Raw genomic sequence first — 24746 nt, 5'->3', positions numbered from 1 at the left:
ATTTTAGGTTATGTGGATTACATCTCAATTAAAAAAAAAACATACACATGCAGAAAGCTAAATTGATTAAAAAAAAAACAGCAACAAAGAAAGGGAGGTAAAAATATTAAATGTGATTCATTTCCATTTTGAACCGTTGGCAATTTGATGGCTTTTTCATGGGGTGGGACAGAAGACAAAAACATAGGGAAACTTCTTTTTTCCTTTTAATTACCATACTAATAGCACAAAGATCGCCAAAAATGTGGCATTTTGTTCAAACTTCCACTTAGTAGGATATGCATGAGCTTATCAAATCTGAAGCCCTCACCATCTGGAAATAACAATTCGAAATCTCCAATGAAGCCAGACATGTTTATTAACAGCTCAAAAGAAGATGATCAATTTAAAGAAAAGTTGTGATTACAGATTGCAGTTCATAGCCCACAAAGGAGATGTTTGGGAGCTTAATTTTCAATTACGGAGTAGAAAAATCAATCAAAACAACAAACAGAAAACCAGGATTATTCTGAGAACAGTATGACCTGAAAATCCCTGCAGGAAAAGAAAAATCAAACTAATGGCCTAAAAAATAATAATAATAATAATCAGCTGTCATTAATTAATGACTTGCAACCCGGCTGCATCCAACCAGTTCGCTAAGCTCTGTGGACGATGCACTCAGGGTCCTGATCCTCATGTGGTTTCGAGTCTAGGTGAAGATACAGGTCACATCAGAGATGTGAGTACACCACCTAGATCTGGAGTTGAGTCTGCCCTAAGAGTTGCTAGCTGGGGGACCCGAGGAAGCTACCTACGTAAACCCCTATGACAACGCACTATCCCCATCAGTCAAAGAGGGAGAAGGACAGTAGGATTTCCCAGCATGGTGGTGAGGATGGGGAGGGCTAAGGAATGCGGAGAACTTAGCCTCGCCCTTGGCAGAAGGCTCTGGAAGTGTGAGCAATGACGAACAACAGGGGATAAGAGCAGCAGCAAAAGTAGACAAAACAGAGCTTTCAGAATTAACTTCCGCCCTGTAGAAATAAAGGAAAAATCAAGCAGGAGCACGTACTAGAACGAAGAGTCAGGAATCTGGAATCTACTCCCATTTCTACCACATAACGTAGCTGTTGTGCCTTTTATGGGGGTTGCTTCACCTAAAAGCTTCAATGAAGGTACCTCAGAAATGTTGTGAGAACTGAGTGAGAAAATGTATGCACGAAGCACGCTGATCTAACCAAGGACATGTACTCTTACTTTACAGTGAATTTATCTTATCTGACTTGGTCCTATTTCCTCGGAGACCATCCATGTACAGACATACTGAGCTGGGAGGCCTAGTGACCCAATCCCAGGGCAGGGCTGAACAGAAGCTTCTATTTAGAGCTGGTAGATGCTTGAGTTCTGTTGATTTTAGCTTTGTTCTTAATTGTCTTCCAACTAGTAAATACTTCCACGGACACCAGTCTTAGAAACCAGGTGGGACAGGGTTGAAGACCCTAAGGCAGGCAGACTAGGGGAACACGCCGTAAATTAGATATGAAGTCGCCTAAGCTCTGCTCACTATTTATGTCCTGGCCCTGGGACAGATGGTCAACAATAGCCTCTTGGTGCCTTAGTTCTGTCATCAGTCTAGAAGGAATGATAGATACCTGACTCAGAGTCTTGGGGGAGGGATTAAATGCGATGAAGTGTGAAATGAAGAAAATCTTTCTCTTCTTCCTTCTCCCTTCAGGGAGGGTGGGCATTCCCCGTCACGTCGACCTTTTCCCTTGGGGAGGGTAGGGACGACTGTGGAAAGGTGACTGTGGAAGCAATGATCTGGCCTGTGTCCCTCTTCTCTGATGGATAGAATGGGACCGATGGCTCTCCCACGTCAAAGAAGCCACAACCGTTGCATTGACAAGTGGTCGGCACTAGAACAGGGCTGGGGCCATAGATTCTAAATCAATGAAAGATGTCTGGAGGATGGAGAGCACGAAGATATCGAAAAAACACATATTCTAGAAGAAGAACCTTTCTACCACTTGGGGAAATAGCAGCAACTTGGTCACCTTCCCTAAATGGAAAATGAGGAACCATTCTTAAATACAGAGTTTAAATAGATATTAATGATTTTTCAGTTTACACCAAAGATTGCAAACATCCAAGGCTAGGGGGTCTGAGCGGCAGTGAGAAGTGTGCCCCGGGGCCTGTGGTGGCCCCCACAACTCCAGCCTAGCGCTGTCACATGGAAATGGGCGTCTATGGTGGCCTCATCTCCTGCATTCTTTAAAAAGAAACTAAGAATCTGAGTCTTGGTGTGAAACCACTCCATTTTTAAATGTGAAGTTTAAAAACAATTGTTAAAGTCCTTGAGGTCACACCAAATACCTCCACAAGCCAATTTCTTCTTGAGTTGTCATCTCTCATTCCAGCGTTCCCACGGAAGATGGTAGGAGCAGGACAGATCCGATGAAGGGGAGCCCCCATGCTCACAGGACAGCAAATACCACAGCGACCGGGAAATGATCACTGTGACCTCGTGAAGCCTCCTACGGCCCTGAGTGAGTCCTACAAGTGCTCTCTGAGCCACGACTTTGTGCAGCACCGCGGGTGGCCATGCGGTGGGGTGGAGCCAACAAGGGGGTGCCGCTCCTGCCCCTGAGAACATGCCTCCCAGCAGGCTGGTGGGACGTGCACAGTGATCACACATAAGAGACGTTGCTCCTCTGCGGGAGAGCCACCCCAAAGCTGTCGGAGTTCAAGGCTACCTTGAGATAACCGTGAGGCTGGATTAAGAAGGGCAGAAGTTCGGATCCATCTCTGATTGAAAACAGAAATTCAACAGGCAGGGATTGCCTCTGAGGAGGAAGGACAGTGGGGGAAACACCCCAAAACCAAGGGGTCAGGGAAGAAGAAACATTCAAGTGCCTCTGTCCTAAATACTTTGATAATCCTTTGTTTTATTTAATCTCTGAATCTAGTAAGCTTGTAATTTACAGATAAAGTAAGATGAGAAAGGTCAGGAAACTTGGTCAAGGTCACATGGCTAGCTTGGAGAACCAGGTCTGTCTGACCCCACAGTGCTGCTCCTTCACACAGTTCAGCCCCCAGTCTGGCTGCTGATTGAGCAGTGGTTTAGAGAACTACAGAAACAAAACTGGGACATACCTTGAAATGCCCGGATTGCCGAGGAGGAAAGTGTATATAGCTCTGACCCTTACATCCCTTCCCTATCAACAAGTTCCTTGTCAGGATTACATGAGCTAAACCATCTTCAACTATAAAGTAATACACAAAGATTAGCTATTAGGAGAGATAATGTGCAGGCACTGGGCATGTCTGCGTACACGCCGTCCCAGACCGGAGATAAGCCTGAGTGTGCAGGGTGGATTAGAACAGGGAGATAAAGCAGTCAGAAGGCTGTTCCTAGGCAGGGAGGTACACAGGACGGGGAGGATGGAAAAGGAGCTCCATTGAGGAGGAGGGGACTAGGGAGGAGAGTGAGAATCCCACATCCACGCTTTGGGCGGGGGAAGATGTGGCAAGATGGGAAGGGTGGTTCATTTCAGAGCTTGGGTTGAGGGGGAGTATGAATCACGTCGTGAATTTACTGGTTTCCAAGAGAGAAGAGGTCGAGGGAAGCCACCTGATCTGCTATGTCCCCACCGTGAGCCTCCTGCTAGTTCACACTCAACCCACCAGACTCGAGCTCAATCTGGGGGGAATCAGCTGGTGTGCACTGTATTCAACCGTCTGGATGTTCAGGCCGTAGAGGGAAGATTCACGCTGGCCTCTTCTGAAGGCACGTGGGGGGGTGAAGCGTGTGGCTCTGAAGTCACACAGACCTGATTTGGAGCCTCGCCTTTTCACAGACCTGCAGGTCACTTCCTCTTTCCTTGTGGCAACTCACAAGAGAGGAACCAGGCTGGCCCTTGGGCCAGTGTGGTTCTCTACAAGGGTCTGGAACTGAAGGCCAATTACAGGGACATGGTTTGAATTCATAAGACTCTGAGGTGGATGGAGGAAGGACATTTCCTAATGACTTGCCAAGTACTGTTTTACTTGAGGGAAGACACGTGACTGGGAGGAGTGTGGAGGGTCTAATTCCTTGTGCCATGCTGGAAACATACAGGACAGAAGCAATCAGAACCCCACGCTCCCTGCATGACTGCCTGGCCTCGTGGGGAGGATGGGGGATTGTGACAATCGGCGATCTGGCTGGAGGGGATGCTTGATGTGGCCAAACGAGGGTCCAGTCTGGCTGGGAAGGAAACTCTTTGCCAAGAGGATGCTGGGGTGGCGAGAAAGAATTCTCCGACTACACCGCCCTAGGGTAAAACCAGATGGATGTGTGGAGGAATCCAGCCACGATGAGTCGGCCTCCATCTCCCCACCTCTGGACACCCTCCTTCACATTGGTGTTGGTGTTTCCCAAGGAGTTTGTCTTCCACCATCTTCTTGATGAAGAGGGTCACTCTCCCATGGTGATCCTATCTGTTCTTATAGCTTCAGTTTGCACCTCTGTTCTGTCTCCCAAGTACCAGACTCAATATACAATTGTCTTTAGGGAATCTCTACTTGGCTATATACCTCAATTTGGGAAAAATTAACTTATCCTTCCTTATCCCAGAAGATCTCTGACTTTTCCTCCTGGGTCACCCTGGTGCTTTTAAAACAGGTCCACAGATTATTTGCCACTCTTCCCAGCAGGAGATGGGGTCTCCCCCCACCCCCCACCGGAACCTGGGCAGGCCGTGATTAAGAGAATGCAGCAGAAGAGAGAGCAGAAGACCCAGCTAGGTCAGAAGGGCCAGCTTCTGATGGTCTCTCTTCTTGGGACACTCCCTTTGAAGCCCTGAGGTTCCACGTAGGAAGTCCACCTGCCCTGAACCTGCCACGTTAGAGAGACCACACAGGAGAGGGAAAGAGAGAGAGAGAGAGAGACCAGAGGAGCTCCAGGTAGCAGATAAGTGAGTGATGGGCCTTCACGTGATTCCAGCTACAGCCATAATCTCCCAGCTGTCACAAAAGGACCCCAAGAGGAAATCGCTTAGCCTAGCCTAGCTGACTCTCAACCATGAGGGACAACAATATGATTTCTTTTTTAAGATTTCATTGATTTATTGATTTATTTAGAGTGCATGTGGGGGGAGGGGCAGAGGGAGAGGAAGAGAGAGAATCTTCAGTAGACTTCCAGCTCAGCTCAGAGCCCAACACGGGGCTCGATCTCACAATCCTAAGATCACTACCTGAGCCCAAACCAAGAGTCGGATGTTTAACCAACTGAGCCACCCGGGTGCCCTAATACAATTGTTTCTTAAGCCACTAAGTTTTGGAGTGATCAGTTACATAGAATTCCTTCCCTACCTCCCGAATTCTTGTCATTGCAAACATTTATTGAGGGCTGTGTAGACTCTGATGAGGTACTGATCTCAGCACAACTACTTCTGACTGATCTTCATAACAACTCCCTGAGGCAACTTCATTTTCAGATGAGAAACTGAGGCACAGAGAGTGAGGTACCAGGTCCAAGGCCCCACAGGATGCAAATGACACAGCTGAGATCCCGAAGTAGTCTGGGTCCAACGTGGTACACTCCGGGGACATTCTAGCTGACCTGGTGTCCCATCCTAGGCCCAGAGCTCTGAGGAGCTGCCAGGTTCTGCTGATTCTACTGGCTAAACAGGAGATCCTGAGATCCGTCTCCCTCCTTCCCACTCTCACTTCTCACCAAGACAGATTTCCTTCTCTTCCTTACACCCTCCTGCTTCTGGTCTTCTTTCCTCCAATTCATGCTCTGAACCAAAGCCAGGCTGATCTTTCCAAGATGCAAATCTGGCTGAGTCACTCTTCTGCTTTGTAAAGCCCTTTCAATGCTTTCCCATCACAAGTGGCTCCAAAGCTCCTTGGCCCAACCCTAGACCCAGTCCCAGTCTCAGTCCCAGTCCCAGCCCCAGCATTTCAGTTCTGCCCTGTGCCCCACTCTTCGAGACTTGTCTCCTTGCTCCCTCTGCTTTCCCACTTTACTTATTTACCATTTTGGAAATTCTATTTATGTATTTATTTTTAAAAGATTTTATTTATTTATTTAAGAAAGAGAGAGAGAGCATGAGCTGAAGGAGGGGAGGAGGGAGAGGGAGAAACAGACTCCCCGCTGAGCAGGGAGCCCCATGAGGGGCTTGATCCCAGGACCCTGAGATCATGATCTGAGCCGAAGGCAGATGCTTCACCAACTGAGCCACCGAGGCGCCTCCACTTTGGAAATTTCAAAACATAGCTCAAGGGTGTTTGCCAAGCCTTCCCAACCCCCTCCACGATCCATGTGACATGTGTGTCCCCAGGCCAGATGAGCAGCAGGCCCTGGCTTGCCCTGAAGATACAGAGTTACAAAGTTCCCTTTCTGTCCCTGCCGATAGCGCTCAGAACAATGAGATCAGATACCGATGGTCGGGACGAGCGCAGCATCAGGCCACAGGAGGCTTTGCTCTTCGCAGGAATCACACACCAGAAAGCAGAAATTTCTCACCATTCAACACAGACCTCCTTTTGCAAACACTGGACATGTCTACACCAACCTGACTCTTGAGGTTCATGTGTGTATGCAAGTGTATTTATCACACGGTAACACTGACGTGTTCAGTGTCGAGTCCTGTGATTTCGAACATGTGTTAAAATCCTTACCACCATAATCAAGATTAGGCTGTGGACTATAGAACAGTTCCATCACCGCAAAGAACTCTCTCACGCGATGCCTTTATAGACCCACACACCGCCCCCCAACGTCTGGCTGCCACTAATTTGTTCTACACACTATGGTTTTGTCTTTTTGAGAGGGTCATGTAAATAGAACATACTCGAGATAGCCTTCTTTTTTTTTTTTTTTAAAGATTTTATTTATTTATTTGACAGAGAGAGAGAGACAGCCAGCGAGAGAGGGAACACAAGCAGGGGGAGTGGGAGAGGAAGAAGCAGGCTCCCAGTGGAAGAGCCCGATGTGGGGCTCGATCCCAGAATGCCGGGATCACGCCCTGAGCCGAAGGCAGATGCTTAACGACTGAGTCACCCAGGCGCCCCACGAGGTAGCCTTCTGAGACTGGCTTCTCTCATTGAGCATGAGGCCTTCGAGATTCATCCCAGTTTGGGGCCTATCAATAGTATGTTCCTTGTTCTTGCCCAATAGATCACACTAGTGTGTTTATCCATTCCCTCCTCAAAGGATATGGGAGTCGTCTCCTGTTTGGGGGGACTGTGATTAGAGCTGCTATAAACATTTATGTACCAGTCTTTGCGTCAATGCAAGTTTTTCTCTTAGTTTTACATCCAGAAGTGGGATTGCTGGGTCATCTGGTAAGAGTATGTTTCACTTTTATTAAGAGACCGCCAAATGGTTTTTCAGAGCGCTGCAGCATTTTACATTTTCCCTACCGCTCATGCACTCTCTAATAAATAAATAAAACCTTCAAAAAATGTGATGTTCAGATGGAGGCTCATTTTTAATTTTGGCATATGGGTGTCCAGTTGCTCCAACAGCATGTGCTGAGAAGACTATCATTTCTTCTTCAAACAGCTTTTGCACTTCTGTCGAAAATCAATTGGGCATTTCTGCATGGGTCTATTTCCGGGATCTCTGTTCTGTTTCATTGATCTATGTGTCTGTCCCTTCACCAATACTACAGTGTCTTGGTCACGGTCTTAAAATAGGATAGTGTGATTCTTCCAACTTCCTTCTTTTTAAAACTGTTTTAGTAGTTCCTAGTTCCTTTGCTTTTCCACAGAAAGCTTAGAATCATCTTGTCTGATGTATCTACAGAAAAATCCTGCTGGGATTTTGATTAGAATTACATTAAATCTGGAGTGCCTGAGTGGTACCGTTGGTTAAGTATCTGCCTTCAGCTCAGGTCATGATCGTGGGGTCTTGGGATTGAGCCTGGAGTCGGGCTCTCTGCTTCTCCCTCTCCTTCTGCCTCCCCCCCCTTGCTGATGCTCACTCTCCCTCTCTAAATAAATAAAATATTTTTAAAAATTACATTTAATCTATAAATCAACCTGGGGGGATGCACGTGATTATTGTGATGAATCTTCTAATCCATGAACAGGTGTGTCTCTCCATTTACTTAGGTCTATCATTTCTTTTGTCAGTGTTTTATCATTTCCAGCCTACAGATTCTACATATATTTTTTCAGATATACACTTAATCTTGTATTTTTGGAGCTCTTATAAATATTAGTTTCAAAATTTCTATTTCCAGCTACACATTGTTAGTACATAGAAAAAAATGATTTTTTTGTCTTAACTTTGTATCCTGCAAATATGCTAAATCACTTATCAATTTTAGGAGTTATTTTGTAGATTCCTTAGGATTTTGTAGGTAGAAAATCATGTCATCTCTGACTAGGGGCAGTTTTCTTTCTTTTTTTTTTCAATCTGTGCCTTTTATTTCTATGGGACTGGTTCAGCACCCAGTGAGATTACTGAATACAAGTGGTAAGAATGAACTTCCTTGCCTTCCGCCTAATTTTAGGGGGAAAGCATTCAGACTTTCACCATTAAATATGATAATAGCTGTAGGCTTTTCAAAAATAGAATTCTAAAGAGTTTAAAGCAAAAATTCAATTGTCACTCTTGCTTAATTTTTCTTCCCCTCTCTCAGATTTTAAAGTAGTTTCTGTCTACAATTAATCAATTTCCAGGCAGATGGTGAATAGCTAAACTTCAAACGTTTCTGTAACACCATGAATTCAATAAAACTTGGCCTATGATTATGTACTAATTGCATTCAGGAAATAGCGTAGGGACACAAAGTGTAAAAGGCAGGGCACTTGTTGTAACTGCCACCTGATAGAGATCCATTGTCCCTGCTGTTGCCAGCACACCTGTAACTAGCTCAGAACTGGGGAAGTGGTGTGGGATGAGGGAGTGACTCCAGCCCCGCCAACCAGACAACCACATTCCCTTCATCCCAGGACTGACTGAGGAGGAATGGGTACATATGACCCAATTAGGGCTGCCTGAGGCTCAGGCCAAGGCACGAGAGTCTTGTTGGAACTACGGGAGCAGAAACTTTCTCTCTTCTGCTGGGTGTGGAACAGGGAAATGGAATCCCTTAGGTGTGCTGGCGACTATCTCACCACCAATGGGAGTCTGGCCCGAGGGTGAACATGACACAGGCGTGCAGAACCGACACGTAAACACAGAACAGGTCGGATGGTATTGTTTGAACCCCTGCATCTGCTGTACCTGAAGCCAATTACTATTTCTGAGCTCTTAAATTATCTAAGCCATAAATTCTATGCCTCATCGCCCCCCCCCAGCCCGATTTTGGCTTAAGCCTGTTTGACCTGGATTTTCTGTCACTTCCAAATAGAAGAGTCCTAAATTATAGGTGGGGAGAGAAGGTGTCCCTGGTGTTCTGGGTGCTTCCACCATCAACCGCATTTGCCCTCTTTGCATGGAAGAAAGGCTGGTTGATGTGGGGGCAAGGCTCTCAAGATGTGGAGGCCAAGGGGATGGGTCTGCGGGACAGGGCAAGGCAGGAGAATGGTCATGCTGGTAACAGAGTCAGAGAGGCTCATAAGCAGTGGCCACCAGTATCACTAGACATTATCAAGCTTACCTCTCCACCATCATTCATAGACCTTGTAACTTTTCAGCCCTTTTCTGTATAATAGTGTCCTGAGAAAACCTCCTAGCACTCAATGCCATATGGCTCCATGCAGGTTCTTCTCTATCTGCCTTTCAGGCTTAACTTGTCCTTTCTTGCCCTGCTTTACATCCCAGGAGGCTGATCTCTACAAAGTGTGTAACCAAGGGTTCCTTGCCCTCTGCCTTTGGCTGAATTTAGCCATGGAGAGGCACTAGCTGTAGATCTCAAAGAGAGAAAGAGAGGTTGGGGTGTTTATCACCTGTACTCCCTCTCTGCCTTGCCGTGGTTCGAGGAGCGGCTGTGTTCCTGTGCCTATACAGGTACCGTCACGAGGTCCCTCTGCCCCAACCCTCGCTGGGCTGTGGTAACACTGCCCTCTCCCCTTGCCTGTGCAGGTATAGGGGCGCTAATAGCTTCCCACAGTTATTAGCCCTAGGTGTTTTTTTTTTTTTTAAAGATTTTTAAAAAAGATTTTATTTATTTATTTGTCACAGGCAGAGGGAGAAGCAGGCTTCCCACTGAGCAAGGAGCCTGATGTGGGACTCGGGCTCCCGTGGGTCCTGGGATCATGACCTGAGCTGAAGACAGATGCTTAACTGACTGAGCCACCCAGGCATCCCAGCCCTGGGTGTCTTACCATCTCTTGTTGGTTTCCTTAACCCTGCTTAACTCGGTAAATGTCCTTTGATTAAACTCTGTTCAGTTAAACACTTAAAAAAAAAAGATTTTATTTATTTATTTAAGAAAGAGAGAGAGAGAGAGGGCACACAGAAGGAGAGGGAGAAGCAGACTCCCCGCTGAGCAGGGAGCATGATGCGGGGCTCGATCCCAGGACCGTGAGATCATGACCTGAGCCAAAGGCAGACATTTTGCCAACTGAGCCGCCCAGGCGCCCCAGTTAAACAGTTTTAGGTGGGTGGGCCCTGTGTTTTCTGACTGGTCCCTAAATGATACAGGACTGAATGTCCTCACCACCCTGTCTCATCATATATAGTCTCAACAAACTCCTTGCTATTTCTTAAAGATGCTCCTTGCTTTTGTGCCCTCTTTTGTATAGATTCCCCTATAAAAAAAAACATTTTTTCACTCTCTTTGCCTTAGTGAACTCCTACTCGCCCTTCAAAACTTAGCTAAAATGTCCCTTCCTCCAGAAAGCCTTTCCTGGGCTCTCTCCCCAGGTGATAAAACTGCTCTTGGCCCTGCTGAGCTTCATCTCCGTCTGTTACCCCCTCTCGTAGACCTCTGTCTTGGCCCATGCCCTCACCTCCATTCTCCCTTCTGCGACCCCCCTGCCCTTGGCACTGAGCCTGACCCTCCACAGCTCCTTGATCACCATCTGCTGCCCTGAACTGAACCCGGGCTGCATAACTGCCATGCAACGCGTGGTCCTAGGAGGCCACTGCATTTTCTACTCTTTACTCAACACACCTAATTACAAAAGGCGGGAGGAAACCATGGAGAGGGGATGCCACTGATGGAGCATGAAAACTGGGCCACAGGAATGTGGGCGTGAATTCTGCCACATTGTTCCAGGGCTGTCCAACCCAGAGGGGTATCATAAATATGGCCTCTCCAGTATCTCCTTACTCATGGGATTGTCTCCATTTGACAATGGCTAAGGTAATGCACCCATGAGAAGTTGGGTACCTGGTTCTTATGCCTCTGGACTTCTCCCAGACTTCTGGGGCCCCTGGAGTCCAAAGAGCCCCTTGGGTTCAAGTGAGGATAAGCTCGGTTGTAGGACCACCCCACAGGACTCTAGCCTCTACAGGAAGCATCAACTGGCTTAGAGGCCAGCTGTGAGTGAACCTTTCAATCCTGGAACAAGTAGCCTCTCTCTCCCTCAAAGGTATGTCAGTCCCACACTTGTGTGGTTGGGCTATTTCTGAGATACATATCTATGACTTGACTAAAATCTCCCATTTTCTACCATATCTGATAATCTCAAGGATGATGCCAGCTCTCAGCTCGTTTTATGCATACCTCTGAAAGACTTTAATCTACCTTGTGGTTTCACTCTATTCTCTCCCCTCCTTGGTACCTGGGCAAATATTTGGCCTCCAAGTCACTGAAGGAGCTGTAAGTACCCTCGCCCACACTCATACGGTTTGGAGGGGCCCTGGATCCTCTGGTTGGAGGACACACCTTTTCCTCGGGTTTAACGCTAGATGTCTGGAAACACTACCTATCATAACCAGTTTTACGACTCTCACAAACACCTTCTGGGTTCATTACACAATCTCAGGAAGCCTTCTCCCTATGAGTAAACAAAATCTGACCATCCTTCCCACAGCTGGTTTTAGTCAGGAGCAATTTGAGAGCAGAGAAAGAGAGGGACCTCTGTCAGAAAGAAGGCAGGAGATACCCTCGATTTTCTAGACCTGTCCCAAGCCTGGAATTCCCAGTCTGAGGAACCCTGCACACAGAAGGCTAAGTAAGTGGGACTCCCAGACTTTCCTTGGCCGCTCCTCACCTCTGCTTGGAAAATTTTTGTCACCTTGAACTTTGGTCACTAATGATTCCCAACTATGCCACCTGGCTGCCGACTGTTTACCTATCTGCCTTAATTTCTGCGGAGCTGTAACTCTGAACTATCCTCCCCCACCTCACAAGGACCACAGAAATATTTATTTTTATCTTCAAGTGAGTGAAGACGTATTTGAAGAATTTCATGGTATTTTAAAAATTAACATGAAAGTGATCTCCAGTGCTGAAAGGTTGGGTCAGGAATCTGTCTGTAAATACCCTGGATACTTCTCTTCATCCTCACCGGAAGTAAAAAAGCAAAGATAGCCAACTTGTTTGATTATCATTTGTGAAAGAACAGTCCTATTTAGAATGTTGTACATGCCAGATAGCCACTGAAAGGAGCCCAGATGCCTTTTCATACAGGATGAGAGTAGGGCCCCAGAAAAAACACACAAAGATGACATTGTATACTAGTGTCTTCAAGGAATAACATTGTACCCAGGATCCAAACTGCCCCATTTGCAGCCCCCCAAAAAACAATGAGAAACAGTAAGAAACATCTATAAGGCACTTTGCAGGTTTATAAAGTACCTGCCGATGACTAGCTTGAGAACAACAATGGATTAGACAGAAGGTCTAGAAATAACCATAAACACATTTAAGATGACCACCAGAGATCCCCCCAAATCAAACATGGTGAGTGTAATCTTTTCACAGTCATACTTAAGGGCTTTGTTTACTTCTGGAATCTCGGAATGTTTAATGTTTTTGAGGCTCTTCAGCTCCCTTTCTCGGTGTTGCCCACGCGGACAACAGATGCTGCCTAGGGGGTGGGGGAAGGCTGTGAAGGGGGAGAAGGAGAAAATGGAAAAAAGCACAGCTGCAGACCCACCTGCTGTTATCTGCTAAGGCTTTCTCTAGAGCCCAGAGCCCAGGGCAGCATACACAAAGCCTATGCGACCTCTGGGATGAGCCCTAAAGTCCAGGGAACTTCAGAGTTCCAAATCTTAGATTCTGTAAGTTCTGACTTCTATGGTCACCTACTTGAGGTTGAAAAAGCAACCAAACTTTATTCAGTCATTCCCACTTAAACAACAGATGTAAACGTTGTTTCTCAGGGTCTGTGGCTTCTGAACTGGCAACATTTCTATCTCCATCCCTCCCTGGAACTGAGAAGTTCCTCCACATGAGGAAACCTCGGGAAATTCCTCAGGTGTAAGAGGGAAATCGATGAAGAAGAAGCAGAAATGGAGCAGACCTGTTACCTCTCCTGGTTGACAATTAACTTTTGCCAATAAAAAAGTAAAAACCCATCTCCAGACTTTAATGACCAAATCTAGTGTTTATCCAAGCAGTTCAAGCTCAAGGTCTCCTGGAACAGGCAGCACAGACAGGCTAATTAATTCCTTATCATAGAAATAATCTCCAGACAAAGAGAGAAATAGGCAGAATTTGGACAAGGATGTAAAAAATGTGTGTGTGTGTGTGTGTGTGTGTGTGTGTGTGTGTGTGGTGGGGGGAGAAACCTAGAAATAAATTCACAAACAGACATAGAAATTGCTAATTACCACATTCAAAAAAGCCCCATCATTCAAGGCTGATTGAACTTTATGCCATGGCCCAAATTTGGGAGACCAGATGGATCTTCTCTAATCGGTCCAAAGAATTCCCTGGAAATCAGGCTGGTTCTGGGGCTGGTTTCCTGAGAAGGTGACACCTTCCTCAGGGTAGGGAGATGCCCTCCAGCCTGGGAGCTTTGAGGCCATGTCAGTGGGGAGTCTGCTTCTCCCTCTCCCTCTGTGCTCTCTCTCTCTCTCTCAGATAGATAAATAAAATCTTAAAACAAAACAAAACAACTCATACAACTAAGTGGCTAGCCCGGGGACCAATGAGAGAGGCTCACCAAGGATTTACTTCTTTAATGAAAAAGGTTTTGTAACCAGTGAAAAAAGATTTTGGGGCATCTTCTACAAAGCAGGTGCAGTGTTAGATGCTGTGAGTATGAGAGACCCAAATGAGACGGCGTTTTTTCCCTATCTTCAGGAAACTGAGGTGAGACAGAGAAGTTGTGAAAACACAGCAACACACTGATTACACAGTAGTTGCACATGATGCCGAAACTGGACATAAGACAGGCTATGGGCCTTTGTCCTCCTATCGTTATCTCAACCTGGGCTCTTGTAATATTTCCAATCATCCAGCCAGGAATCCTACCACACCTGCTCAAGGCCATTCCTGGCCTTCTTTAGGAACTCTTTCTCAATTCCACCTCTCTTCTTTAAGGCCCAAGGCAAGATGTAGCTTTCTTGCAGCATCTACCACCCTGGGGCTACTGTAGTGGTATCTGCACGTGCACTGCCTCTGACACTGAGACGAAGCACAGTCTTTCACCCTGCAACTTTTGCCAGTAACATTAATATTTGCTCCTTTTGAACTGAGCTCTTAACTGACTGCTAAATGAATAGATCTTCCCAATCATAGACAACACCTTTCCTCTTACATGCCGATTCCCTTTGATGGACAGTGCTTGCCTGGAGGATAATTTTGGGGATTTTGAGGCCATCACTGAGCTCCGTGATTAAGAGTGCAGTAATCAATTAGTGATGTCTGCCACAGGACAGGGTTTGGGGAGGTGGTGCATACACAATGTGGATGTAAATAAAAAGTGACAAGAGCGCAGAGAAGGCAGATCATCTCCGGCTGAGCAGGCAGAGAAGTCTATACAGGAAGCATGGGAATTAGGTGATCCATCTTCAAGGATGAGTAGGATAACTGTGCATGAAACAACGAGCAAAAGCATTAGCGCAGCAAAGTACAACATTCCCAGGGAAAGCAACCACTAGCCAACCTTGGCCAGAATCCCTATCCAAACAGAGGGCTTATGAGGGGAGAATCGGGGAAGGCTAACTGCTGGGGACCTCCCCAAGTTAAGGACAGGATAAAGAGGGGCCAAGAGACAGGCAAGGGATGGAGGGAGAAGGGGGAAAACAGGCTTAATTTAGTCACTGTACAAGAGTGAAGTCTACACGAATCATTTGAACTATGCTGTAGGTGTATCAAGGTCTGCTAGGAAGGAGGGAGTCTTGCTTAGTGGTTAAGAACCTCAGTTTTGGAGCCAGACAGTCCTGGGTACAAATCCCAGCTTTGACGGGGACCTCAGTCACGGGACTTAAGCCTTTTACGTTTCCCTCTCCTCATCTGTAAAAGGGCAAACTTCCTACCTCATTATACTCAGGGTTCAATGGGAAATAAATGTGCATAAAACTCACAGTAAGCCTTCAACAAATGTTAGCAAATCGTAGGCTTGGTAAACTATAAGAAAAATGACTTTTCAAAGGATAAAATGTGTCTCCCTCATTGTCTCATAATTTGGGGAATCTTGTATGAAACCTGTAAAGTGGTTAATGGAATCAGAAGATAATGAAGTATATGAAATGCCCAGGGAAATTGAGCAAAATCAGTTTATCTTCCAGAAGTGGGAAGAGGCTTGGAGATTAGGCTTTCTGCGGTTAGGTATTTCCGATGACGATGCATTTTTGTTGTTGCTGACTTAATTCTTTACTGAATTATAAGTAACCAGATAACTCTCGAGCAACAGAAGAGTGGTAGAAAGATAATTTGATTATATAATCTCACTTAAGCTCTCTTCTCAAAGGGTTTCCTTCTTAGTTAAGTAAATGTAGCTTTAAAAACCTGAGGGCACTGGACCCAAGTAACTGTCTCAGTGCAGTTATAAGAATAAACACACAGCATGGACCCTCTCTGGTCATTTCTGAATGGAAGTTCCAGCCCCCAAGGCCACCTCTTTGCATCAACGTGCAGACCTCACGCAGTCACATGATGCTCGAGTCAGGACCCTTCCCGGACACATGAAGATGTGCTGTGACAGCTGTCCCATCTGTGGACACAGTTAGGGATCATGAGACCAAGAAGGGCTGGGGGAACAAAGACCTCAGGCCACACATGAGGAACTGGTGGGAGGGTCCCATCTCCTCAGTGCTGGCTCTGGGTCTTGTGCTGGGGAACGAGGCACAGCGTCCTCCTCATCCTGGTTGAGTGGGGACCACTGCCCAGAACTCACACAACTAGGGCTGGGGCGGGGGGCGGGTGCTGGACAGCCCAGAACATAACAGCGTGAAGCGTCTGTGGGCTGGGACAAGGTCCACCCATCCCGGAAAGTGCAGGAGTATTTGCTGGAAAGGAAATATTCTACCTCTGGTAATGGAACAGGCAGTTGGCAGATATTTTTCGAACATAGGGTAGTAACATTTCTGGCAACGAGTGAGTCACTGAAACACTTTCTTTCCATCAACAGAGGTGTTACTGTGGAGTGTACTAATTACAACAGAGCATTCTTTGTTGCAGTTTGGGCTGTTTCCTCAGCAAGTATAATGAATTAGCTCCTTCTAAATCTATCCACTGAGCCAAACTATAGCTCCAAAGTGAATTATTGGCTTAATAGTCACCGTCTCCAATATTCTCTGCTATTAGATGTATGTTTAACATTCTAAATAGGAAAGGCCACTGAAAACCCTTGCTACTCTAACACACTGCTGCAGGGGTGTTTAAATGGGCCACTTGATGTCATCAAAAATGAATTCGTTTCTTCGAGAGTGCTCCAGTGCTCACAGCATACGTGACTCCAGATCTCCAGCACCGACATGGGGGAGATCCACAGATCCTCAGGAAAACACAGGTTCCCTGGCACCTGGCCAGCGTGTCGCTGACTCCCCAGAGGACAGTTACTTGGAGGCTCAGCTCTGCTAAAGGTAATCACGATTTCTCGCAAGTAATTAATGTGGAAAGCTTTCTCTCTTAACAGGCAAGTGCTCAGACGAACATTCGCTCCCAAAGCGATTTCCTCATCCCAGGTCTGCACACCTTGTCTGACCTAGTCAGGCTTTTAGCCGTCCGAGCTACTATGCAAGCTCTGCTGTATCCTGATCTGGCACACGGTAATTTTCTACATCGTGTGTCTTCATTTGAAGTTTCCTTTATTGCTTATGCTTGCTGCTCAAATTTGTGACAAGTGGATAACTTCGATACTACACGGATTTTTTTTTTTGGTACATTTTAAAACCAATGTCTCATATTAAGCAACATCTAATAAGATATTGAATATCCATGAACAACTTCTCTTTTTTTAAAGATTTATTTATTTATTTATTTTAGATAGATAGAGAGAGAGAGTGAGAGAGAGAACCAACAGGTGGGGAGGGGCAGAGGGAGAGGGAGAGAGAGAAACTCAAGCAAACCGTCCCTGCAGGTGGAGCCCAACACAGGCCCTATGTGGGACTCGATCCCAGGACCCTGAGATCATGACCTGAGCTGAAATCAAGAGTCAGATGCTTAACTGACTGCGCCACCTGGGTGCCCCTAAACTTCTTTTCTATTAAACTGAATAGACAGACACAGACACATACACACATACCCCCCCCACACACACTTTCTTTTGCCCTTCTCTGTGCATGAGCAATTTATCTTCAAAGTCCTCCTAAAGATAGCATTAAGAATGTGAATACGACATAAGGTGTGGGGCAGAGTCTAACACCTGCGATCATTTTTGAAAGAGTCACTTTATAATTTTGTGTTCATATAACTTTGTGTGGGTTTTGGTTTGATAGGCTTGAGGTGTATATATACACCATGCAGAGAACAAACGAAAATCAGAACCTCTTTAAGGAGTCCCCACGTCTGCTTGGTTCCAATTTGGTTTCAACAATGAAAGCATCAGGCACGGACATTCAAAGCCCAAAATTCTTTTCCTAATTCTTTAATAAGTGGAACTTGGGCCAAGCCAGCTAAAGGACCTCTTCTTTGAAGTACTTAATGAAGCAAATACAGGCAAGATATGTATACATATGCAGGAACAACTTAAGTCCATCAGCCCTCATACTCCTGCATAATCTACTGCTGACACGGAACCCTGCCCTGGTAATAGTCCCATATGCAAATTACAGTATTTATTTATTTTTACAATTCACATTATTAAATGCAAGTCACAGAAGTTTTCAACTGACTCAACATCAAGATCATTTCATCCTCCCATAATGACCTTTATTACTCGCTTAGTGTCCTATGGCAGAGTTCCTCTGGCTCCGAGCAATAAACTGAGGAACGATGATGAGACAGTCACGGAGCAAAAGGATTAAAGCTAGAAGGAACTGCAGAGATTTCCTAACCCATGGTCAACAAGTATGCAGGACACGTGCCCCTACTCTTTGTTCCTAAGCCCTTGGCAGACATCAGTAATCAATTCCAGAACTTCTGTTTCCAATTCTTTCTCAACAAACATATCCCACCAGACAGTCCACTATCTATAAAGGGGAGCTGGCACGTGAATGAAATCCTTGCTCTTCCAGCTCATCCAAACCCCTCTTCTTTTGGATAAGAAAACAAAGGCCCAGAGAGTTTAAATATCAGATGCACTTTCTTAAAGAGGTCTGAAAACTCAGTCCCATTACTTTAAGGTCTCATTTCGTTTTCTAGTATATGCTAGGGGTAATAGGGGTCCTTTGGCCCTCAAGGGGTCTATAATCTAGTTTGAGGACGAAAAGATGACCATGCTTGATATATATGTAGACTAAGTGTTAATCTGGGTTACTGATGCAGATTGGAGAATGCTGAAGTAGGTAGAAGAGAATTTATGGAGAAAATGGAGTTCAAGCTAAGCTTTGGGCTCATTTATTCGCTCAATAAACAAGGACTATGTCTTACTCTCCGGGTCATAAATAGTTCAACAAATCAACAAATGTATTGAGCCCACCACGCATTGTGACAGATGCTGTGGGTTCAGGGAGGTTCATGGATTGGTGGGGGAGGCAAAAAAAAAAAAAATAGATTCTAACTACAGAGTAAAGCATACAAGTAGATATTCCTTCTGCACAGTGGGAACGCACAATAGTTCTTTTCCAAGTCTGTGCCACTTCTAGGACTCCCTCTCCTGCTAGAGATTGCCACATCCTTCCCCTGGAGGACCAAATCCAGCCATTCGCCATCAGCTTAAACTGGTGAGCACCTCGAGTTAACTGTCATTTTTTTCCATTCCCATTGCGGCTATGCAGCCAAGGCCCCCAGCTCTCCCTGTCTGGACATGGACATTAACCCCCTCGGTTTTCTGCCCACCTGCAAGGCTGCCCTCCCAGGATCCATTTGCCACATGCATCTGCTTCCGTGATCTTTCCCAAGCACAGTTCTGACCGTGTCATTGCCAACCTAAGCCTCAGACCATGTCCGAACTCGTCGGCATGGCATTCTAGGCCCTCCAGGAGCTGTCTCTGCCTCCTCAGTGGTCTTGCTCCTTTTGTTTTTCCACATCTCTCAATCATACCCTCTGTCGCAGTCATGCCCAACCCCTCTGTTAGAAGGTAGGAAAGGCAGACTTTGAAGGTGGAAGGAAGAGCTGGGTAGCCTCATGAACAGAGGCATAAGGGTGGGTCTGAGCCCAGACTGGAGGCCAGCCTGGCCGATGAGTCTGCCAAGTCCCATGGGAGCAGCATTCCTCCAAAGGCACCCACTGGGATAAGCAGAGTCCTGGAGGCATGTTTCTGTCCCTTCCCAGTCACAGGGGAGAAAAGGACAATATAGACCAACGTATGCCACCCCAGTACGGCGCTCGCCACATTACCGTGATTCCCGGGAGGGTCAGCAAGGACCAGGTATGATAGGGAGCTGGGGAGCAAGACAGAGAGAAGCAGCCCAAAGGAGGGGAAGGAAAGGAACAGGAGGACCAGTTTTCATCTGAGTAACCATGACTGTTGAGCCGCAGTTCCCTCATCCATATGTGGGTAACTTTATAGTTTCCTCATATGTATATAGGTAACACCTACTTTATACTGCAAAACATTTTCAATGCCTTTTTTACTAAGCATTTCCTAATATTTCACTAGGCATGATGGAAATGAGATTAGAGAAGTATGAGAAGGCAAATGCATGGCAGGTTAAGCACACTACAGCCTCCTCCACCCAGCTCTGTTCCCGCCTCTGCCTCTGCCAGTCTGTGGTCAAAACAGCAGCCGGGGTGAGCTGATTAAAATACAACCAGACCACGCTGCTCCACTCAGAACCTTTCAATGGTTTCCCATCTCCCCATAAAAGTCAAAGTCCTTCGAGGAGCCCACACTCTCCCTCTGCTCTGTCCCCTCCTAGCCTCCTGCCTCCCCTCCCTGCCTCCACCCCTTGTTCTTTCTCAGACAAGCCAGGATGCTCCCCAGATATCAGTGCACCTGTTTCCCCACCTCCTAGTCTTCATTCAGTGGTCACCTTCCAGCAGGGCCTTCCCAATGGCCTTATTGAAAAGTGCAAGACCCTCCCAGCCCCTCCCTGCTCTGTGTTACTCCAGAGTGCTCTCACCATCTGACACACTCTGTCTTGCAGTCTACCTATTTATTCTGTTTATGGTTTACCTCTCTGCACTTGAACAGAAGTTTCATGAGGAAAGGGCTTTTGATTGTTCTGTTCACTGCTGTGTGCCCAGGCTCCAGAACAGTCTCTCCTGAATGAACACACGACTTAAGTGTTGGTCTCGCTGCAGGTGTATTCCAAGATGGAGGATTAGAGGCCCCGCAGTACCAGGCATGGGAGTTGCCAGACCAAACGAGCTTTATCAGTAATGATACACATTCTGGAATGTTGCCACACACAAGGCTTTGTGCAGGTGAGCTGCAGCCAGCCCCTGTCATCAGAGGCTTCGCAGACACACAGGAACAGAGGAAGAGACTGCCAAATGCATGTTGCAAGAGCCCCAGGGTAGGAGACGTGAAGCTGGGGCAAGGGTATTACTAAGAACGTGAAAGAATTGTTCTCCACATCAAACAGCGGAATCTGAATCCATAAAGGATTGCTTCCTTAGCGCTCTGAAGAAAATTATTCAGAATGAATAAGCTTGCCAGCTCTGTCATGTAAATAACACCTACTTCCTTTCCTGAAAATCCGTAAGGTGGAAATCAGGTTTTTCAAATGGCTGAAAGAAAGCACGTCCTGGACAGAAAGCTCCAGCTGTATGCTGTGAATGGGGTGAGGATCCCACGAGTGCTTTACCGACACGATACACACAGCCCCGACAGGATTTTTCGACTTCGCAATGGTGCAAAAGCAATATTTGTGCAATAGAAACTGGACTTCAAATTTTTGAATTTTGATCTTTCCCTGGGCTAGCGAGATGTGGTACAATTCTCTCTTGTGACGCTGGGCACGGCAGCCACGTGTTCGAGAGGGTCAACAACCAGTACACTCACAACCATTCTGCACCCAACAACCACTGTTCTTCACTTTCTCTACAGTGTTCAACAAATTACATGAGCTATTCAACACTTCGTTGTAAAACAGGCTTTGCATGAGATGATTTTGCCCAACCACAGGCTAAGCCTATGCTGTTCATCAGGTCAGGTGTATTAAATGCATTTTCTGAATTATGATATTTGATATTTTCAACTTACCATAGGCCTATTGGGACCTAACCCCATCCTAAGTCAAGGAAAGTCTGTACACGATATGATCGTTACTGGGTCACTTGAATCAGAATGCTGTGACACAGAATGTTTTTACATACAGTGATTCTGTTTGGACAGAATTCCCAGTTGGAGCACAAAAATTCTACCCTTAGAATTTCTGCCTGTTAAACGAATTGAGAATCAGGCTATGGCGCACAAAACAAAATGGTTAATTCTTCCCATATCTTCATAAAAAATGCTCTTCAACTGCATTTCCTCTCACATCTTAGGTCTTAGAAAAATTAGAGGCTTTAAGCCGGCTCATAAAAACCTTTGCCCCTCATTTCAATAATCAAAATATTTTAGAGTGTCAGGACTGTTGAATTATAGCAGGACCAAACATTTTGACGTTTATAACCAGAAGATGAGATTCTGTCAGGGTAGTTAATAAATTTAACAGTTTCTTCTTCTTAAAAAATGTCCAGAATGCAGGCTGCACGAGAGCTTGTGATTTTCTGTTACCAATTAAGACTTTTAAAATAAACTTACTATCAGTTTATAAATGGACTCAGCCTCACTGTTTTAAGTTGGCTGGAATTTCATTCTGGTTAAACAGCTGAGCTCGTGCAGACTACACAGAAGTATGATTTCCACTCAGACCCAGTGCCCTGGAGAAAGAAAAGAAAAAACGAAGACCCGGAGAGGTGCCTGTGGTGGGCACACTGGGGATGGCTTAGGCTTGGCACTACTCAGACCAGGAACGGAAACCCTCGGGATAGCCCTGTGTTGCCCCTGGAGGAGCAAATGTCCAGAAAAACTTCAGTGGGGCACTTGGCATTTTTATATGGTGGTTCTTCCTTCTTGAGAAAAGCGTCTGACTCAAGGTCCTGTGGTTCACCCAGATTAAAAACTGTTGGAAAGTGCCCTGATGCCAAAGGCCAGATCTGCAAAATGGGCATGTAATCCCTCTTAACTCTGAAACTGTATTTTTGCAACAGGTTCCAAAGGCCAGGGAACAACTGCTCAAAATCCTTTCCAAACCAGCTTCCTGTGAATGAGTACACTGAACAGTGGTATGCAACACTTAGTTAACAGGTGAGTATCTTTGGAGAACTCCACTAAAAAGGCAAGATTATTCCACTTTCACCAGGAATTGGGAGGGAAATGCTGGCCTTGAGTTACCCAGTAACCATCCTTAAAAAGGGCTTAACAATTAATTCTGTACTCTTTAACACTAGGGAAAACAAACAAGGCCATCTCATCTGTTTGGATGCAGGGAAATCAAATCACTCTCTCTGTGGTATATTATTTAAATGTAGTGGGGGCAGGATAAACCTTCCCTAAAAACCCCTAAGCCACTTGGCCCTTGGGGGAAATAGAGTTAAGCAGATAAGAAAGACTTGCTTCTCTACTTCTCTACTTCTCTCCTTTCCTCCCACAAACGGCCTCTGCTAAAGCAATTCCAAGATGTTATTTCTTTACTAGAAACCTGACTTTGTTTTGCACAAGGTTCTGGAGGAACAGATCTGACTCTGAGGATTCTGTTAACTTCCACAGGTTTTTGAGGGGTAGGGCATTAAGAGTGGGAGTAGGCAATGCCAAATATTCTGAGATTCAGAAGCATCCCTGGAGAAGGTGCATGAGGTCCGGAGGCTGCCAGCCCACCCCCTTTTCGGTAAACCCAGCTCCTGTTTCCAAAGGGAAGATGGGGACTTCAAAGGAATCTCACCTGCTGGGTGTCCGTGTCCCCCCCCCCCCACCTTGAGCTCACAGAGGAAAGGGGACAGACTCCAGCCCCTAAGGGGTGCATCCCAGAGCCCAAGTTGTAAGACAGGCAAATTGGCAGGAATTCATAATCTAAATAGGAACAACTCATACCTCTGAGCAATGGCTCAGGCATCCGCTTAGTCCAGTAATCTGTCAGGAGTGAATCATTTAAATACACCCTTGTTTAAAAACACGCAAATAGGACTTAAAAATTATTTTCAGTAGAAAAACAATGTGGAGAACAAGGAAGCTCAAGGAGGCTATTTTGGCAGATTACCAGGGTGTGAAAGGAAGAAACGTGAGTTCTCTTAGCTCTCTTTCCTCAGTGACCTCCTGTGGGCCACAGCTGCACACCCCTTGAGTTTGGGCAAGAATTTGGCCCAGGGTTGGTGGCAACATCCTTTTCCTCCGTCCCCTCAGGGGGCCCGGCCATCCCTGAGACTAAGGTGCCTCCTCCAGTCCAACCGAGGACCACACTCGATCCCCACTCGATCCCTGTCCAGGCAGCACGGTTCCAGAAAAAATGCGGGGGGGGGGAGCACATAGGATTGAAAACCTAATAATAAACCATGTTTGCTTCCAAACGGCAAGAACCCAGAGCTTCCCCTTCCCCTTCCAAGACCCTCTGATCATTTCAGGTAAAGCAGAAACCCGCAGCTCGTGGAGCACCCAAATGGGAGTCCCCGGGGAGCTTTGTTCTTCGCACGCAGACATCGGCACCGTAGCGGGGAAGCCCCCGCGTGGCTCCGAGGCCAACGGGGGCGCTGAGGTGCAGCCGCGGCGCCTCGCCCACCCTCGCACCCGCCGGCCCCGCACGCGGCCTGGGCGCTGGGAGCGCGTGAGGGCGCGCGCGTCGCCCACCCGTCACACCGCTCACCTAGCACCACCGCGGCCACGGTGGACAGCAGCAGCCAGTTGTTCCTCAGGAAGCGCTTGCAGTCGCATCCCTTCCTCGCCGGCTTCCCCATGGCAGGCGCCGGGGCCGGGAGCCGCCGCCGCGGCCGCCGCTATTGTGCGCGGAGCTCGGCCGTGCGCGCGGGGACCCGCGGAGGCTCCGCGGCGCAGTGGGGGCGGGATGCGGGCGCGCCGGGGAGAGGGTGCGCGCCGGTTCCTGCGGCCGCCGCTTGTCGCTGTCACCGCCGCTGTCACCGCCGCCGCTGCCACCTGAGATCGCGCGCCGCGCCCGCTGCCCGGGCCACCTCGCCGGCAGTGCGCGTCGGGCGCGCCCGGCTCCTCCTGCCGCCGCCGCGCTCTGCGGCGCCGGGGCCAACCAGCGAGGAAGGGGGGAGGAGCGGCGGTCCGCGCGGGCGGGTGGGGGCGTGCGCCGTGCGCGCGGGGTGCCCGGGAGCCCGCAGCCCCACGCCCGCCCAGCCTTCACCTGTACGCTCTCGTTTTTTTTTTTTTTGGTCCTGCCAGACCAGCTTTTCGGATTTCGGTTTTCCTCCTCGCCTAGGCTAGATGCGCGGAG

The 24746-nt window shown here is 47.1% G+C and overlaps 1 protein-coding gene across 1 annotated transcript in view; it reads right to left on the bottom strand.

Annotated features, from left to right (window-relative positions):
* Window positions 1-24246, bottom strand: part of SLC1A1 (solute carrier family 1 member 1) — a 78117-nt gene extending 53871 nt beyond the window's left edge. The window contains 1 exon segment of the mRNA XM_040620299.1: window positions 24156-24246. Coding sequence (XP_040476233.1) covers window positions 24156-24246 — 91 coding nt within the window.
* Window positions 24247-24746: the final 500 nt, after the last annotated feature.

The sequence above is a fragment of the Ursus maritimus genome, unplaced genomic scaffold (assembly GCF_017311325.1).
Source record: "Ursus maritimus isolate PB19 unplaced genomic scaffold, ASM1731132v1 scaffold_34, whole genome shotgun sequence".
NCBI lineage: Eukaryota > Metazoa > Chordata > Mammalia > Carnivora > Ursidae > Ursus > Ursus maritimus.
Note: the sequence above shows the minus strand (reverse complement) of the source record. Positions and strands in the feature narration are given on the sequence as shown.